General features: G+C 33.0%; 1 protein-coding gene across 4 annotated transcripts in view; it reads right to left on the bottom strand.

The window, feature by feature from the left end:
- Positions 1–1,883: 1,883 nt before the first annotated feature.
- Positions 1,884–19,988, bottom strand: part of LOC124957773 (alpha-2B adrenergic receptor) — a 70,554-nt gene continuing 52,449 nt past the window's right edge. For 3 of the 4 annotated variants that reach the window (XM_047515069.1, XM_047515071.1, XM_047515070.1), the window contains exons 3-4: positions 5,194–5,598; positions 1,884–5,096 (exon numbers count right to left, since the gene is read on the bottom strand). In XM_047515069.1, the coding sequence (XP_047371025.1) occupies positions 4,497–5,096; positions 5,194–5,598 (1,005 nt within the window). In that variant the 3' untranslated portion in view covers positions 1,884–4,496. The remainder of the gene's footprint in view (positions 5,097–5,193; positions 5,599–19,988) is intronic. The other variant, XR_007103731.1, reaches the window with a different exon arrangement.

Consider the following 19,988-nt stretch of genomic DNA (forward strand, 5'->3'; position numbering starts at 1 on the left):
GATAAAAATCCATTTGGTGTGATGAGTCCAGATTGGAGGACAGAATCCATGGCAGCGAAGTCTGTTTGGTTACGTTTTTCCATTTTTCTTGTATTTTTCGCCGACGGACACGTTAAAGATTTATTATGCATAGTCGCTATTGTCGCTATAGAACTCTCAGTTTAAATAGACTATTAATTTTTATAATCATCAAATCTCTTAAAATCGGATACTATTACTTATATCTAAAGACTCTAAGCCGAAAATCGGTCGAGTCGGAGTTGATTCACGTCTCACATTTTTGCTTTACGAACCTTTTCATTCTTCTATTTTTCCTTTACAACTTATCTCCTTCTTCGCAATACAGATAATTGAACGAATCGGTTCGAGTTCACCCTTTTATTCCGCATTTCTTTGCTTCAAATTCATGGTCTTTTTCCTCATTTTTCTCTTCTATGTATACGGAAACGCATCTTGTAAATAGTTAATATTAAGTATCTTATTTTCCTCTTATTTTTTTTTTTTTACTTTTTTTTTTTAGTTTAACCTTCTCACATTCTCTATAACAGACAATCAACACTATTTAGACAATAGGAGTGTTTTTTTTGTTATTGATATTAGTGAGACTAACAATGATGGTAATAATTGTACGGTGATAGTAATCTTTAATGATATAATAATTATACTTATATTAATTTTTAGTATATTATATATGCATATATATATATATATATATATATATATATATATATATATATATATATATAGATTCTTCTCCAATTAATAATATAAGTTCACAATAAATTTACGGTAGTCAATATCATAAATTCTCTTTGTTTTTGTTCTATCTTTCTCTCTCTCTCTCTCTCTTTCTTTCTCTCTTGTCCCTGTTTTATTTCAATAACTTAATAATCTCTACGACAATTCCATGAAGGTTTGTCGATTGTCGATCCTTCAAAACACACACACACACACCTTGAAAGCGTTTTAGTGATATCACAGTGATTTCATTGCTCCAATATTATCGATAGAGTTTAGTTTTTCGGTGCCCTGCATGAGATCATGGAAAAAGATTTTTAAAGACGTCGAATTGTTACAATTTAAAGTAAAATATAACGGAGGAAGATTTTAAATAATTCTGTATCGTCGTGTTTATTACAAAATCTATTCAAAAGAATGTTAGAAATATATGAATAAAATAGTAAAAAAATGAAACTTCAATCGATGATCGTTATTAGTTTCGTAATTATTATTTTTTTTGATAGAAGATTAAACTTCGAAGTGGAGCGTTCTTTAAGAAATTTAACGATGATCTCGTGCAAACCGCAAAGTTCTGAAGGTTGTACGTCACGGCGGAGGTTGAAGTTCGGAGGGCACGCACGTACTTCAATGGAAATATTAATCAAGATAAATTCTTGAATCCCTATTAGCGACTTTGATTAGTTGATATTAATAAAAATGATAACATTTAATAATATAACATTACGATAATGACAATAGTATCAATAATAGTAATCAATAATTATGTAATATACGTATGTGTACAATCGTATGTAAATCGTTTCCCTTTGTTTTCCCTTTTAAGATAAATTGTGTACGTGTACAATACTTCGTGTGTGACGTATCATTTGTGATTACAAGTAACAGTAATGATCGTATTGTTATATTATTATTTATTATTTTATTATTATTATTAGATTTCATTATTATTAGTATTAATATTATTGTTATTGTAATTGTGTTATTATTATTATTATTTTATTATTATTAGTACTATATTACTATTATTATTATTATTATTATTATTATTATTATTATTATTATTATTATTATTATTATTATTATTATTAATATTATTATTATTATTATTATTATTATTATTATTATTATTATTATTATTAGTATTATTATTATTATTTTTAATGTTTTTATCCCCTTGTTTTCTTTCTCGTTATTATTTTAGGACAATACGCGCGATAGCTTTGTGTAATGTAATTTATAATAATATATTTAATATATTCATTTGTATTATCTTTGTTTATTAATATCTGATCGGAATCGTCTTATATTAATTCTTTATGTAACGTCGTTCGAGTTTTACCTCTTCGTTTTGGTTGTTGTAGATTAATTATAAATATCTTTTTAATACTTACTGACACACATACAGAGAAAAGATTTTTTTAAATCCCGTTTGCAAGAGATTTGATCAGCCCGGCCTAAGGCGACGAACTTATTGTTAGTACACATATCAAATAATCATAGTTCGTAAGCAATTGCGTTCTTGCGTAAATATAATTACAATTGTATCTTATCGAAATTTGCCAAGAAAGTTTTACCGTTTTTCTTTTCTTCTATCAACTTTAATTTTTTATGCGTTAGTCCTTATCCTTTAATTATCACTTAAATCTAGATCGACGAACACATAACGTTTTGTTAAAAACCAAACTATGAGAGTACTTCGTTCTTTCCTATTTTTAATAGATGTTATTCTCGAAATAATAGTAGTTTTTTTCATTATTCCCAATCGTCTCGTATTATGTGCTATCAATTTTTTAATTACTTAAGAGTCAAATAGGAAAATATAATAAAAAGAACTAAGAAAATAAAGATCGAAGAGAAAGAGAAAGATTTTTAACGAAATATTCTCTCTATTTCACTAGTTCTTCGTTCGAGTCTACTGGTCATCGATCAAGTTTATAATCGTAAAATGCATTTTGATGGATACGAAGCGTAGCATCAAAACGCCGTCGTTTGGGAAAGTCATTCGAACGTGTAAGCTCCAACGAAAACTTCGTCTCGGCTCGCTGAAAAATCTTAAAGCGTGATATATCTCGATGAAGTGTTTTTAGAGTAACATTCTCGATTTCAGCAACGTGTTTTATAGTCGATCGATCATTTCGTTTGCTCCTCTGAACGTGTTATTTTATAACGCGTTAATTTCACGTCTTACCTTTGTTTGATCCGTACGCGAAGTTAAATTATTATTTAGAGATCCTTTGTAATCGTTCGAGCTTGCTATTTTTCTTTCAAAATCATCCATCGGGAATCCTCAAAAGCTAAAGGCGAAAAAAGTGATATTGTAAAAAATATTTTTTTGACGTCGATCCAGTAGAACACGCTTCGTATATATCCATATATATATATATATATATATATATATATATATATATATATACATGTACACATGTGTATATTTTTCTTTTTTATTAGAAACGACCGAACGATGTTTTAAAAACGAATTGAGATTAAAACAGATATTGCTTGAATGCACGTAGCACATGCAAAGATACGTAAGTACATATGTACGTGTACGAAAAAAGACACGAATAATAATTGAAAATCGAGGGCGAAATACGCCAATTTTTCCGATATCGTATGCTTGAAATTCCAAGATTTTTCAAAAAGAAAGAGAAAAGAGGGAGAGATAAAACAGATGAGAGATGCTGTATCGAACACGTCTATGCTAATAATCCGACCAACGAATGTGCCACAGCCTTATCACCGAAATCCATATTGGCTTCCACCCTCTTTCCTTCACTCGTCTCGTACTCGACGATCCGTCAATCACGGTACGTCCTTTTCTTTTCAGATATTCCAAAGGCTATCAAGAGAATGGTACGCTACGTTGAAAATTAAAGTGAGGCGATTTTAATCATATTTGTATAAAACGTTATAATCGATAAGGGAAAAAAATTCATGTATATTAAAACGCGCAAAGAACCGAATCTATTTGCGACTGTGAAGTGTCCTTATATAGTGTGATCCATTCAAGGATAAAGATAAATTCCAAAAATAAAGGCATGAAGAGGAAGAAATGAAAGGAAAATCGTTCTCGTGGAACCTTGTTGTTTGACACATCAAAGGATAACTTACGAAAACGAGTGAGAAACATATTTGGAAAGAAAACTAGGAAGCTTTAGAGGATCATTGAGGAGGAAATAACAAGTATCTACGTACACGTACATAATCGTCGTACATAGTGGTCGTTCACATGCTCTCGAATTTATCGAAGATGAGACGAGAAAGAATTCGTAGCTGATAGTTCATTCTCTCGAAATTGTAAATGGTTTGACTCCATCTTCCTTGCGCTCTGTCTCCACTTTATTTCGCCAAACTATTGCATTAGCCTCGTTCATTATTCATCCCGGCATTGTTCCTGGATCGAGGACGATGAGCTTTTGAATCCTTTGTTAATTTTCGTGAAAAATACTTTACAGTACAAGGTTTCGAGAAAGTACTCACTATCGAGAGGATTCAATAAATTCCATTGCTATGGAATCCATCGGCTGTTATTTGCGAACGTATCCTTGAGATTTCATTGTTTAAGAGAACGTAATAAAATAATTCCTTTCATTTCTCTCCGAAGGTTTTACGCTTCATTCTCAAGAACCTTCCTCGATCCTTCTCGATCTTGAAACCGATTGATCAGGTCGGCATTTCGATCTTTTCCCGCAGAAGAAATTAGTTCGAATTTGAACATTTTGCTATTTGTTATCCTCACGGAGAGAAGCTGTCTTTCATTTGAAAAGTATACGACGGAACGCCCGACGGAAATCTTTGTTGAACACCGTATAAATAAAAGGATTCAAAGCGGAATTCATGTAACCAAGCCAAAAGGCAATGACAAATGCCTGGCTGGGTATATCGAGATCCGGGAACAGGGGTTTTACGATATAAAGAAGGAAAAAAGGTAGCCAGCAGGCGATGAAGCTACCCATGATGAATCCAAGGATGAGGGTAGCTCGTTTCTCCTTCTTTCTGGCTAATCGTCTCTTCTCTCGCTCCGGATCGCGTGGTTTCGACGATTTTGGCTCGATCACGATTTCTTCTTTTCCTTGGTGTTGAGACGTTTCTGCTTGCTCTCTCTTCAACTTACCAGTTGTCTTCCGACCAAAAATTGGCTGGCAAAGACGCAGCTTTAATGGCTTCACCACGGCACACCTCGAGACGACGCCACTGTCCGACGAAGAAGGATCAAACTCCGACACCATGTCTACATCGATGCCAACACTGGGTGCTCTGCATCGTGCCGGCACGCTCTGACTCGATTGACCGTCGCCGTTTACCGACAAACTTGCCTTTAGGTTGCTCTTTTGAACCGGTACGGGTATCGTTACCTGATGACAAATCGGAACACATTGAAATATTACCTCAACTTAACTCATTGAAATAAAATGTAGTCAACGTAAGATCTTTAATAATATGATCAATTACCTTTAAGGTGTCTTTCTCCTCCATTGGTATATTATTACCACCGGCAGGATCGGCCTCGGAGGTGCTGACGTCACTGGCAAAGTCGCAGGTGACGATCGGTATTTGGACTGGTTGATTTTCGATCGTCGCGACGTTTTCCAGGAGCGTCCCGGCGCTACCTCCGGCACTCGCTGTCGATCTCCTCATTTCGGTTGCCGGAGTGCTGTGCGTGAAACTCGTCTGTCTGATATCCGGTGATTCCGGTGGCACCGACATCGGCCGTGGCCGTGGATGTTTCCGAATTCCGCGACGCGCTCGAGCTTTCGCCGCGAAATAGATGCGTATATACACGAAGACCATGATGCAGGAGGGGATGTAGAAACTTCCGAGAGCCGAGTACAGAACGTAACCGATATCCTCTGAGAGCTGAAAGAGAAAAAGTTGGACATTCGTATAGGACACGTGTATATTCTCGCAGAGATCATATTTTTTATAATAACAAATATGATAATCATATCATTCTTTAAGAAAAGAAATGGAAAATAATCAGTAAAGATATAAGAGGATCGCACACGTTCTATTTTTAATTTTCTATATAACAGAACGTAATATTATCTTCATTATAAAATTTATAATCAATGCGACTATGAATATAACTGTACAGCTGTACCATGTATTTTTTCATAGTTAGCAAATAACTCATTATATTGTTTTTTTGCTTGTCTTATTATGTTTCCCCCTGCTTTTTTTTACTTTTTCTCTCTCGCATTTAACCTGGTTACGAGTCAACACTCTCATATGAACGAATGTAGGAAAGATGGAACGATTTTTATGCGAGGAATTTCATTTCTCGGCGTTGGACATTTAATTTCTCTTTCACTCGTTTTCCTCTTTTTCATCTCCTTCTAATCGTAACTCAGGACAGCGTCGCGCGAAATTATAAGCTTTCTTTGGCATTTTAAATCTCTCTCTCTCTCTCTCTCTCTCTCTCTCTCTCTCTCTCTCTCTCTCTCTCTCTCTCCCTCTGTCTCTTTATCTTGTCGTCATAGTCAAATAATTTAAAAAAGTCGTGAAAAAAAATCGAGTTTAACGGAGAAGAAAAAGAAGCAAATATAACGCGCTAGCTGTCTGACCGTGCTAGTCGATGGTACGCAAATACGCGGAATAACCAGCAATTTCTGTCGACGCGAATGAAAATTTATGGTAGCGTTGAAGTCAATATGCAGCGCTGGTTAAGTCGGCCATCCTGGTTCCTTCTACAAAACGAAAACACTTATTCTCATCACTTCTATTGATATAACGATACTGTTTTGTTCCTAATGAAATAATTAATCACTCCAAAATTTCCCGTGAATAAAATTTTCCACGAATGTTAGCAGACTCGTAACTATTTCCAGAAGACTTCCTGCCAACAATATTTTTTATTTTACGCTTTCTTTGTCCATTATTATCATGTGCAATATAAACGTGTTTTAATAAGTACTATTTCGTACGTAAACGAAAAATATTATTGAAAAACATTAATTAAATCCAGTTAAGATTCCTTTAGCCGTGAAACCATAGACGGGTCATCATCCGTTACAGAGTAAATTCGATTTCAACTGTCAATTCGAGAATCAGTTTGGATTTCATCACAAGCTGAAGGTAAATCCATTAAAAATGTATGCTCAACGGATTGCACCACGTACATTTTCAGCGTATAAACGTTTCAAAGAGATACTATCGATTATTAAATTGTTAAATGAACGGCTATGTCGTGTACTTGAAAATTCCAGAGAACAGAGATAAGTAAGATAAAAAAAAAGGAATAGAATCATGAAATTTGTTTTCTATGCGAACGAAATATCATCCTTCTTGTAGTTTGCTCTTCGACTTTTCGTTATCCAACAGTCCTTTTTTCCAGCATATTATCGTATCCCTTTCGAACGGACGGTTATAAGCGAAAGACGGTACGTTTATAACTAATTTCAGCCATCTCCCTCTTCCAACATCAAGAAGATACGCGCCTCCCTTCTGCCGGTGACGATCTCACCATACTCCTTCTTGTTCTTATCGCCATCATCTGGTGCTGATGACGTCTTCGTCGCTTACCACTTGCTCTAATTTTTCCTCTGATCCCAATTACTCTATTTTCCGACCTTTCTCTCTCTCTCGCTTTTTCCCCCTTTTTTTCTCTCTTTCTTTCTGTTCCTCTCTTTTTCTCTTTCCTTCTCTTTTAATCATCCTTTTCTTTTATTTTTCAAGAAACAAAATCAAATTCATCATTCAAAACAGTTCGAATAGTTTTAAACTTTGTCATTTTATTAATTAAATCGCAAAATAACGTTTAACATTTTAAATAATTATGAACGAATGAGATCTTAAATGAATACGTTTTTAGGAAATATTAATAAATAAAAAGGAAAAGAAAAATGAATCTACAGAATTGAATGCGTTCCAAACTAAAAACTTTTGACACGACATGATTTACGTAAAACATTTATAAAAATTCTTTTAAAGGGAAAACATGAAATAAAAAATGAAAAAAGGAAAAAATTGATGGACCGTTGATTCGGTAAAAAATTATATATATCCCGTTCCATTTTCTTCTTATGACACGTAACGTTCATCGATAATTCGACGTCCGAGCATCGTATTTTATAACCGTATGAACTTTTAATACAGTTAAGAAGCTCGTAGATCGACAGCTTCCGAATGATGCGTATTATACCATTATGAAAATAAAGCAAAAATAAAATAACTTTACCGCGATGTATCCGGCGAAGAGAGATTTTTTCTGAATACATTTATTAAAAATAATGCATATTTTTCCGTGATATCGTATCGATTACTACTATTGGTCGTGGTTTACTATCGTAGATAAGAATGAAAACTCCGACCCACATTCGAGGCTATACACTAACTTGTCAAATTCTTATATATACGAACAAAGGATGCAACGAAAGAGATGCAAGTTGCAAGATTACTCGATAAAAAATACTTGAACGATTATTTCATTTTTTCTGACTTTATTTCATTTTTTCAGTGTTTCTTATTGATACACTTTTTTTCTTTTTCTTCTTCTCTTTTTTTCTTTTATAATACTCATCTTTGTGCACGGATGAATAACTAAAGGTAGCATAAATATTATCATCCCACTTTCGTAGAGACGATAAACGACTTTTTAAAATAGTAACGCGAATGTGCCCATGATTAAAGATAATAAAAAAGCTAAGAAAATAAATGAAAAAATAAAGAAAAAAGTGAGAAAGCGAAAGAGAGGAAAAGAGATAGAGAAATAGAAAATATCATCTCTCCATAAAAATAATTCTGATTGTGATCATCTTTACCTCTCTATTCATACATATTTCATCGATAGATAACAAGTTGCCCCATGACATTGTTCAGAATTATAATAAATATATCCGTTTATCTATATTTTTATCTTTTTCCTTTTCCTTCTTTTCTTTTCACGAAAGCTATACCTCCGCGATTATGACATTCTTTGTCGGATGAAATATCGGATGGCAGTCGAAATGAGAATAAGACGAAAGCTTTTTCAAGAAAAATTCACATATGATTAATTTCTGACATGGGCCTTTGAGAAAGAAAGAGTAGAATAATTAGAAGTAAAAGTAGTCTATGTATATCATATACTATAAGTGTGTAGGTTATACTTTCTATATGAAAATGTCAGCATGAAACCTCGAGGAAAACTTTGAAAAGCTTCGGCGCAGTATTATTGAAGATAAAACGTGGCTCGTTTCGTTTTTCTTTTCACCTCATACAATTCTAGGACTTAATTGGAAATGAAAAGAACGAAGAAAAATGGAACGGCTCGATAGAAAGAAACGAAAACGTTTTGTATCGAGAAAATTACATGTCTCGCAAAAATGTAAATAGCTGTGGCGTAATCGATGTGAATGTCAGACGCAGATGAGAATTTTTTTGATATTGGTAAAAACCCACGCGTGAATAAATGCGTATATACTCGATTTGTGAAAAAGAGCTTATGAAAAAGAAGAAATAGAGGAAAAGAGAAAGCGAGAGAAGAAGAAAGAGAGATAAAGAAAAAGAGAAAGAGAGAGGGAAAGATTGAGGAAGATAGGAAGGGAAAAAGAAGGAGAAACAGAGTACGAGTATGAAATTTGATATTAATGCTGATAATAGGACGAGAATTATATATAACTTTTTTTCTTGAGTTATCAAAATTTCATCTTCTTTAAAAACATGATTGTTTCTTTAGAGCAAAAGACAAGCCATTAACACAAATCGATATTATTTTCTCTTTATCCACTATTGAGATCGTATTGTTGCTAATTCATCTTACGTTAGTATGAGACTATTGGACTCGTTAGTATGAGACTATTCCTGCGGCTCGAAAGAAACACATTGTTATTTTAATAGCGCCTGATGAAACTGGCATTCTACTGTCTTTTTATAGTAAATCAGCAATACGAGGATTAAAATACGAAGATAAACATAGCCGTTAAAATGGTTCTTGGTACGATTCTTAATCTCATTGTCGTCAAAATTCTGATCATTTTGTCAAAAGTAATTTGTATTTGCTACGATATTTAAGAGTTATAAAAATACGAACAATTTTACGATCGTCGACAGAATGAAAAGACATAGAATATTTCTTTTGCTTATATATGCAAATACATCTCTCTCTATTCTGTTCTCATTATTCTTGGATTCTTGACAAACTTACGCGTCTTACACGTAGTAAAAATAAATTTTGATCGCCCAAACGGTTCGCAAGCAAAGTGATAAATTCTAATAAAAAAGTAGACCATAATATGTAAATGTACTCGTTGCAATTTTATGTCAATCCTGTGAACGAATAAAAAAGAAGAAGAGAGAGAAAAATACAAAGTAAATGATTGAAGTGAGGGTAAGTTTACGATCAACCCAGAAAATACACACATGTATATATAGATAAGTCAACACACAAAATGTATTTTCGTATTCGCGTGTGAACTTTTGTCGTAATACTTCGTTCTAAGAAATGAAGTCGCACTTATCCCATACTTCCCACATTTTTGTGAGAAATTTATCTATAAAATGTGTGTGTGTGTGTGTGTTGACGCATACGTCTATCAATTGTTCACAATACTTCCTTTTAAGGATCATATATCACTACAGCAAATATCTTCCCTAGAAATTCGTATATTCGCTAAAAAAGAGCATAGATAAGAAACACATTGTCACCTTTGTTCGAACTTAGGCATTTTTTAATTGAATACCCTCAATAATGTGCCTGGCCGGGTAATAAATAAACATCAAAAGTAGATGCTTTGGTGTGATACGATAATCAGATTAAAAAGGACACACATGGGATTGTTTAAACATTTGAGCGAACTATCCTGATTTGCCCCAACCAGTAGGCATCTGTCCTTCCCTTTCCATGTACCGATTTTATTTCAACTCCGCCCTTTTTATTCCCTTTCGTAATCTCATTATGGTCCTCGCGAGAAGTTTCAAGAATGATAATAGATATAAAAAGAAAGCGATCAGTCAGTCAGACAATCAATCTATCGTTGCAAATAATAAGCATTAAATCTGTGTTACTTACCATAAACTCTATTTTTAATTATATTTCACTTACATTCTACCATATCCCACATATCGGAGGGATTACTTTTCGGAATTATAAAAAAATACTCAAAAGCGAGTAAACGAGTAACGTTTGAACAATCTCGCTATAAGGGTCGACTAGTATGAAAGGAGAAACAAATAAATAGATGGATAAATAAATGGAGAAAGAAACTAAAAGAGAGAGACAATATATATATATATATATATATATATATATATATATATATACATAGAGAGAGAGAGAGGGAGAGAGAGAGAAATGACAACCATTTAACTTTCTAAATTTCATCTTAGGAATTCAATATACACCAATTAGCTATTGAATAAACGAATATATTATTGGTTTATCCATAGGTACAATTTGCAAATATTATCCTACCAATCGTTTTTGTATTTTGTAAAATATAATAAAATAATGCAACATGTTATTTCTGTTTGGTTCTGTAAACAATACACGGCTATTTTTGGTTCTGTAAACATTACACGGTTATTTTATTTCTATTGATATATGTATGTCCGTCCTCCGTTGCGTCTCAATATTGACAAGTAATTTTAGTTACATGTAAAAGAATGTCATCGTTCTAAATTTATTTTGCATTAATTACATATTCGGTTCATGATAATAATTATTATTACGTATGGTTTTAATCTATTATTACAGTATCGTTATCTTGAGTCATTTATGTTATTCTACTAAAATTAATTAATTGCATACATATTTGATATATTAATCAATACATTATTGATATATTAATAATATATCAATAATCATATTGTTAATAAAGTCCAGTAAAATTAGAATTATGCGCGAGATCGACATGTGAGATAATCTTATTAATAATGTATTAGAATTTTGGTTCATATAATTTTCAAAACGTAAATATTCTAAGATGAATTTATACTTCTTAAATAATTAAAATTCTTCGTGCAACATGTTTCAAATAAATATATGATATTAAATGCAAGATGGATCGATTAAAATAAACTTTCAATAAAGAGTACGATGATTTTGAAATGTAGAAGACACAATCGTTGACAAAGATATGAGTACTCTTAACCTATCGGACTGGCACATTGACCTAGATAATTTCTTAACAGACACCTGTCGTCATCGAGATAGCTGCAAAAACGCTCTACTATCCTTGTTGCTACAGCCTAATATACGTGTATCTTATATGGTCATCGAGTAAAAAAAGTCAGTCGAGTTCAATGCCTTCTTTCTTATACCTTCCTTATATATAAACACACAGTGTATAAATTCTTGGAATCAATGTTACACCGAACACCGGGCAGAAAACTCTTTACTTGTTTAAGATGACTACTTACAATGTATATATTTTTCTTAAAAATTTTCACGTATCGACGTACGAAATTCAAATACAAGAAATGTTTTTTAGCATATTCGTAAAAGTCAGTGCTCCTTGTTAGTTGATCCGAATCACATATATAAAAATGCTCTAAAGCTTGAAAGCACGTCTGATGGGACGCACATAACGAGATATATACATCAAGAAGGGAGACGAAATCAACGAAAAAAGAGGAGAAGAAAGAGAGAAAGGGAGATGATTCACGTGAAAACATGAGCATGACTGATCTTTTCGAAGCTAACGTGCGTCTATACAAAGTACTTTCAAAGTGAAATCTAATTTATGGAAATTTATAATGCGCAAGCACTTTGCGGTTTTCTTGCGGAAACGCGTTAAGGGAAAAGTACTGTGAGCGAGAGGCAGACAGACAGGAAAGGTCTGATGGAGGAATAAAAGGAGGGAGAGTTGAAAATTCATCGTCCTTTCAGTCTTGAAAGAGGAAAGAAAATGAAATAGAATGAGAGAGAGAGAGAGAGAGAGAGAGAGAGAGAGAGAGAGAGAGAGAGAGAGAGAGAGAGAGAGAGAGAGAGAGAGAGAGACAGAGAGACAGAGAGAGAGAGAGAGACAGAGAGACAGAGAGAGAGAGAGAGAGAGAGAAATATTCGTCAGTACGTGTCATGGCATAGTCACGAACTTTACAAAAGCATTAAGTTTTCGGTCCACCAAGAAATATTAGTCTTTTGAAGCTTGCAGAACCATGTAATTGTCGCCTCTTCTTCGTTTCGTTCGTTATGAATATGTCATTCTCTATCCATCTATTTTTCTCTTGTCTGCGATTCGATCTATCTATTTTCTTTCTGATTATCCAATTGACGAGAAATTTTTAATCATCTGAAAAGAATTTAATTTCCAGAATCACTCGATCATATGATCGATCATATTTTCAATCCTGTTTTGATACAGATCTGATATCAGATCGTTAATGTATCATGTGAATTTAAAAGAATTTGCGACTTTATTTATCATTATTTATTTTTATTTATTACCATTAGTCAAAAAAAAGATGATCTTGTTATGTTACAAATAGCCTTTACATTATTAGGAAAAAACTTGAAGATATCAGTGGCATGATATGTGGCCACTGTGTCACCACAACGAGTTCAACTTCGAAGACTCTGTTGGTTTCAACCGCACATGACCAACCCTGAACATACAACTCTATTCGTATCTACTCGTTCAATGTAAACGCAAAGTTCCTCCATAAATCAAGGTTCTCTGCATCTTCTTGAGTTTACAATTGATAGCTCAGGATATAAAGCGTGTATGTTTGTGTGTGAAAGAGAGAGCTTCTACTTTCTTTGAACTTTCTTCTTGAGCCATTGATAATCGTCTAAACTGTACTTACTATTTCTTTTTCCGCGAACAGTCGATTTTCTCAAAAGCTCGCCTTTCTCCTCTTTGATCATTAAACATAATCCAATTTTTCTTGAAAACGATTTTCTTTAAATCGTATATTTTATTTTTATACAATTTCTTGACCGTTTGCCTCATAAAACGAGTCATCATGATTTATGAAACACTAAAGTTTTAACATGCACATTGGACTTTATAAATCAATTCATTTATCTCTTCTCTCTCTCTCTCTCTCTCTCTCTCTCTCTCTCTCTCTCTTTCTTTCTCTTTCACTTATCTTAAAGAAGAGTATTAAAAAACCGAAAATTAACCATGCGTGAATATCATACAATTTTATTTCTCTAAATAAATGAAACAGAAAAAGAGAATGATTTATGAGATTTAAATATTATTGTAATAGAGACAACGTATATCTATTTCTTTTTCTTTAAACATCTCTTTATCGTAACGTCCCAATGGCACCGAAACTTCATAAGACGATCACAAAAAGATACATCCTACCCACCCATCCTATCTACCAATGGGCCAAAAACTTTTATCTTTTATGTCAGATGCTGGCTACTTGCCTACTCTGGTAATGTGGAGGAAAAAAATTCCTACTATTTGACATCGTCAGACCTCGCGAGCTCCACAGCTTTTGTTTTTAAATATAGAATCATAGCAAGTGAAGTTAAATAGTGAGGGAATAGATTGATTGACGATGAGAATCCGCGTTAGAGAAGTTACTCATCCCTTTGAATTTTTATTGTAAATGCCGGCGTTTACAGCGCACAGTTCTTTGGTTACTTTTACATTCCGAGTCGCAAAAAAGCGTACTATTCTTTTATATCTGCGATCTCCGCCCATATACATTTTCTTCCTCTATTTCTTCTTTGATTGTTTCGTCTTCTCTGTTTTACCCTTTCTCTTTTCTTCACCCTGAGCGGAGAAGTGAAGCAGCTTGTCCTTTGTCTCGACGATATCATCCGAATCGACTTTCGTTTTTCCAATATCCACTTCTTGGACTTTCCTCTTTTTATCCTCTATGATATACTCCCCTTCTTCTTGGACCTCCTTGTCTTAGCGAGTTTTCATCTCCAGCTTGTCTTCTCGAGCAGGCCTATTCGTTTCTATGTACTACCTCAGCCTTTCAACCTTTTCCTCTGACCGACCATCATCTTACCCATCGTTACGAGCTCTCCTTCAAGTCATTGATTCCTTTCTCGTTTCGTCGCTCTTCGTCTCTGAACAGAATTTTATTCTCTCATTCTCTTTCTTTCTTGTATCTATAGCATCACATTCTTTTATTTCTTTCTCGTGGTCTCGCTGAATTGCGATTCTTCACCTTGCCCTTTTATCTTTGTTCTTTACCGATGTATACGTCGTCGATCGCGAATCGTATCTCTTTCGCTCTCTTAGCATCGATAATAAACGCATCAAAAGAATATAAGGAAGAATTTAAAAAAGATACGAAGAATAGCTTAATTTCCGATTGATCCGATCTAAGTGTTGAGATTCCACATTCTCCTCCTCTCCTCTTTACTCTTGAGATTTTTTCGATATCGAATTGAGTAGGTATTGTGATTATAATCGATCCGCTATTGTTTCCGGCTTTATTGACTTTCCGATTTAATAACAAGTCGTGTAAGTATACTCACTTGATAAAATTGGAAGTATCTCATGCGTGCTAACTTGTTGACGAGTAAAATATTTATATATTTCTTGATGATACTCGAAGAAATTCAAAAATATTTCAATTGTTTTCACCGTTCAATGAAAAGTATCATCGTAAATACTAAGATGTACGACAAATGCAGAAGATGCATATAGGAAGCTAGCTATTTATTACGTAGTTCCTTTTGTTTCGGAAAAGCTTCTTTACCATCTCAAGTATAGAACGAAATGTTCGCGTTCTAAAAATCGAGAAAAACTAGAAAGAAAGTGAGAAAGTGAAAAAGAAAAAGAAGAAATAAACAGACGGACAAGCAGAAAATAAAGAAAAAGAGAGAAAGAAATAGAAAGATAGGAAGTAAAAGGTGCTCCATATTACGATGGCGTGGTAAAGACAAAGATGAACGCACATTTTCTCTGATTTTTTATTGAAAAAAGTGATCGTGCCGGATAAAATAAATTCTGTATCATGGTTTGCAAGTTGAGTCAACGGTTAGAAAGACGAATAAAGCAGTACAGATTTCTTCACTATTTCAACACTACAGATACCGAATATGTAGTCTGGACCATCGACCTCAAGATTCTAAACTAAAAGATGTAAGTAAGTGAGGATATTCGATATAAAGCTTTTTTAAAATCTGCCTCTGTTTTTTTTTCTTTCTTTCTTTCTCTTGATTTCGCTTTATCCTTTCTCATGATTCTTCATGAGCTTTAAAGCTATCTCCTATCCTTCGCATAATCGTAGCAAATTGCAAAGTAATATCTTCAAAAACCCCGAACGGAACTGCTCTCGTGTACGATCCAAATGAGCTTTTAGCATTCGCGATCGAGTTTCTCTTTTTCTCTCCCTACCGATAGCATGGCGGCGACAGTCTCGACGCCTTCAACGAGTCCTTGACGTGGCTCCGCACTAAATTCTTCTCCTTCCAGTCGCTAGAATAAAGTTTGAAACAATTAGGAATGGAATCGATAGCTTCTGCATGAATCAGTGTCGAGCATTTAATGCGATTTTTTCTTTCTTTTCTCTGCAATTTCATACTACCAATTAGAGCGTATAAATGATATGACAACAATATTGATGAGCATTGTAAATTTTGATAAAAGTATTTTAAACCATTCGAAAAGTTTTTTTCTTTTCTCGTCGATCAATTATTATTTATTATTAATGAACTTATTTCTATCTTATTCTCTCTTGAGCTCTCTTTATGGAAATAATCTTATCAAAATAACAGCTACCTCCGCGTGTCTTTGCCGATATTGTTATTATATTATTTATTTACATTAGACGAACAAAAGCTCAAGTTTAACGTACATCGAATGATGTTGTTATAATTGTCTTTTTTTCATAGTATAAATCTTGTCCACGATGCTTTTTGTTCACAGGATTGATGTCTGAGCGAATTCGGTAGGTGGTTGTGCAGAGGAACAATGTAATCTACAAAAAAAATTGCACGATCGCAAAGTTTTTCTAACGGGTGACCACAATTTTTACAAGAGGAAACAAAAGCTTTACCTTTTATTACATTTTACTGTTTTTCCAGTTTACGTTCTTTTCTTTGTTTCATTTATTCGTATATATATATATTCGTATATATATATATATATATATACACACACACATAATAGTACATATTATTGTTGGTATACTCCATTAGTAAATTTTAAATAACAATACAAAATAAACTAACAAGTCTTCGGAAAGTCTCTTACGAAAAGCATCGTTTTATAGTGACCAAGATGTAGCCTCTTTCATGAAAAAGGATTATGTTACGCACTTAGCTGATAGATTTGTTTGGCTTTATCATTTGGCGGCAAAAAGAATGGTTATGTGTTTTTTCGTATAGGCTTTTTCGTGAAAATAACGACATTTGAGAAAAAACTAGTTGATCCGGTGAGAATATTACGAACGTTTGTATCATGCATTTTTGATTGTAATTTCATAGTTTTTAGTTCGTGTACCTACGAAAAATCAGAGTGTAGTGTCTGCATTGTCATCCATATGTTACCATACTTCCACAATATTCTTTTTCTTTTTTTTCTCGTTCAGCCATTCGAAAATTCACATATTTGGTGAGTCGTGTTAGCAGCCATTTAATATTTATGTCTAATGTTGGAATAGCCCAAAGTTACATTCAACGAACGTTCAGCTTCATTTGCAATCTATTTCTTTCTGTTTCTTTTTTTGTATCTTTTCCTATCTCAATTCGTGCACCGAAAATCTTTGTCTTTTCGTTTAATCCGGGTGATAGTTTCGCATCGAATAAGTTTAGATCACAAAAGCGAGTTTCAAATATATTAACTTGAACATCGCGCACATGCAAGCTAAATGTAAATTTCTAATTCAATACATAGGCCATCTTTCATACTAGATTTATATACACTTATCTACATACATCTATGTATATTCTATACTATGAATGAAAAATTCTTGTATACTTGTGCACTTGTAAATTTTATTTTAAAAATGAGCCTAAAAATATTGATGAAACGGAGTGAATCTTGATTTTGGGAAAATTCATGTAGAAGGTTTCATGAAATATAGATAATTTTTTCATTTTATATGTTGTATTAGACGTAGCGCTGCGCATTATAATACATTATACGATATTCGCTCAACTTCATATGGTTGTATTAACAAAAAATCCGTAAAGATCCACGCTTGATAGATCCAAAGAATCAAAAAGATTCACCCTTGGACAGAACACATGAGTATATGTGTGCTATTATTAGGTTCTTATGGATAAAGTCAGAATCCCTTAAATTTGGCAAATTGTATATAAACAGTATCTTATAATAATACTTATAATATATAACTTCAAAACTGTAACTTTGCTGATCCTCTTGTATTTATCAACAATAATTGTAAAATAAAGAATGAGGGGAAAGAGAAAAAATAAAGCGCTGGCCCGTACTTAGGCACGCATTATCAGTAAGCTTCAGTCAACTTACGAATAGATGTTTTCAATTTATTAATACATATATAATAAAACAATATTGCCAGTTCGATCGGCAAAAAGTCGAAAATATCACGGTATAAACAATATATATTTTTTCTGTCTGGCAGAATACTTCGCTCGTTATGTGCATGCGCGATAGTCTTCTCAATAAAAGAAAGATAACTATTTTATTATTATTTATCTATTATTAACAAATTATCTCAAAGACTAGGACCTTTTTTATTTAATATATTTGTTGATCATAGAAAAATATTAGTGAATGAATGCAATTTATCATTTTATTTATATGTTATGTCCATATGGTTATACAATTCAATTTTTAGTCAAGAATAGAAAAAATAATGAATTTCATAATACGCAATAAAGGTTAAAAATAAGTTATTTTATTATTATATATCATGACCTTCGCTTGCTCGGTAAAGAAGACTAAGGGCATAAGAAATTTTTTCTACAGTTTTTCTAGAAAGCTTTCCTTTTTTCTATATCTATCCTAGGCTAGAGTATCTTCTGCATGAGGAGGCGATAAGTCGCCATAGGCTTTATCCATCCGTATAGCGGCCTGATATTTACAAAGAACACTTCGTCTTGCCCAAGGAAAAATCATAGCTTAAAAATCTCCAGGAAGTTAACTACTTTTGGTGAAATGCTATCTTTTTTCCCTTTCTCTTCTCTTACTGCATCCACTGGTAAATTTTTTGTTAACTTTTTCAAAATTTTCTAAGTCACTTTCAGTTATTTATAGATAAATCTGTAATTTTGTATACTTGTTTTTTAACGGACATTGAGACGAATTTGGCAAGTACCATGACAAATATTGTTTTCCACTTTATCCGAAATAACATTAAAGGAATATCCTTTGCTTTAATTAGAATGATGTTCGAAACTGATGTCCAACTGCAATATACTTGCGTAGACGGCAAGTAAATAACAATTTAATTCCATCTACGGCATCCATACTGATAGCTAAACATGCATCTATAATTCTCTGCTGTATATCTTCCGATGTTCTTGGAGCTTCCTTATAAACATTTTCTTTTAATGTATCTCATAAAAAGAAAGTAAGAGTAAGATCAGAAAACTTCCAGGAAATTTTTTGTTAAGTATTTGATATCATAGTATAATGTACCGGACAATCATTATGTATGATACTATATCTGATACCTTAACGGCATTTCACGTCAGGTATTGTAAGTCTAGGAATTAAGCATCTATGAATACATTTTCTAGGAATATAGTGTATTTCTGGCTATTTAGGATACCATCGATAAAATAAGATTCAATTATCCAGTTTCCGATCATATCGTCTCATACATTAACGCTTCATAGACTGTTGCTGTTTCTTTATTGTTCCACCTGTTGTAACCAATAAAGATTTTCTGTTGATCAGTAATGCAAATTTTTTGTGTTTACAAAACCATGATTTATAAATGTTCATTCATCCGTAAAGAGTACTTTATTGGAAAATAAAATATTAATATGTTTATCATAATATCCATTGATAAAACTCTACACGATTATGAAAATCCTTCCTATGAAATTCTTAATGTAGCGATACATGTTAAGGATGAAAAGGATAACGATAAAGAAGGAAGATTCTTGTTTGAGATATATTACGATCGTATACAACTCGACGGGAACTAATTTTGCAGTTTTCTTTTTTTGCCACTGCAGCTAAAAACTAAAAACAGTGCCCTCATTTGCGTTATTTGTTTTGGTTTTTGAATTTTTCAAGGGGATTTATTGAAAGATCAAATTAGAAAAAGGTTCAAATGGAGAAAAAATATTTGTTATGATACTTATCCAATTTGTCTCAATATCCGCTAACAAATAGACGTAAAAAATAGATTATAGATTTATCTATACAGAATTGAAGGTGATTTTGAAAATTTTGAAGAAAAAAGTTGACAAA

The sequence above is a fragment of the Vespa velutina genome, chromosome 2, assembly GCF_912470025.1.
Source record: "Vespa velutina chromosome 2, iVesVel2.1, whole genome shotgun sequence".
In the NCBI taxonomy this organism is placed as follows: Eukaryota; Metazoa; Arthropoda; class Insecta; order Hymenoptera; family Vespidae; genus Vespa; species Vespa velutina.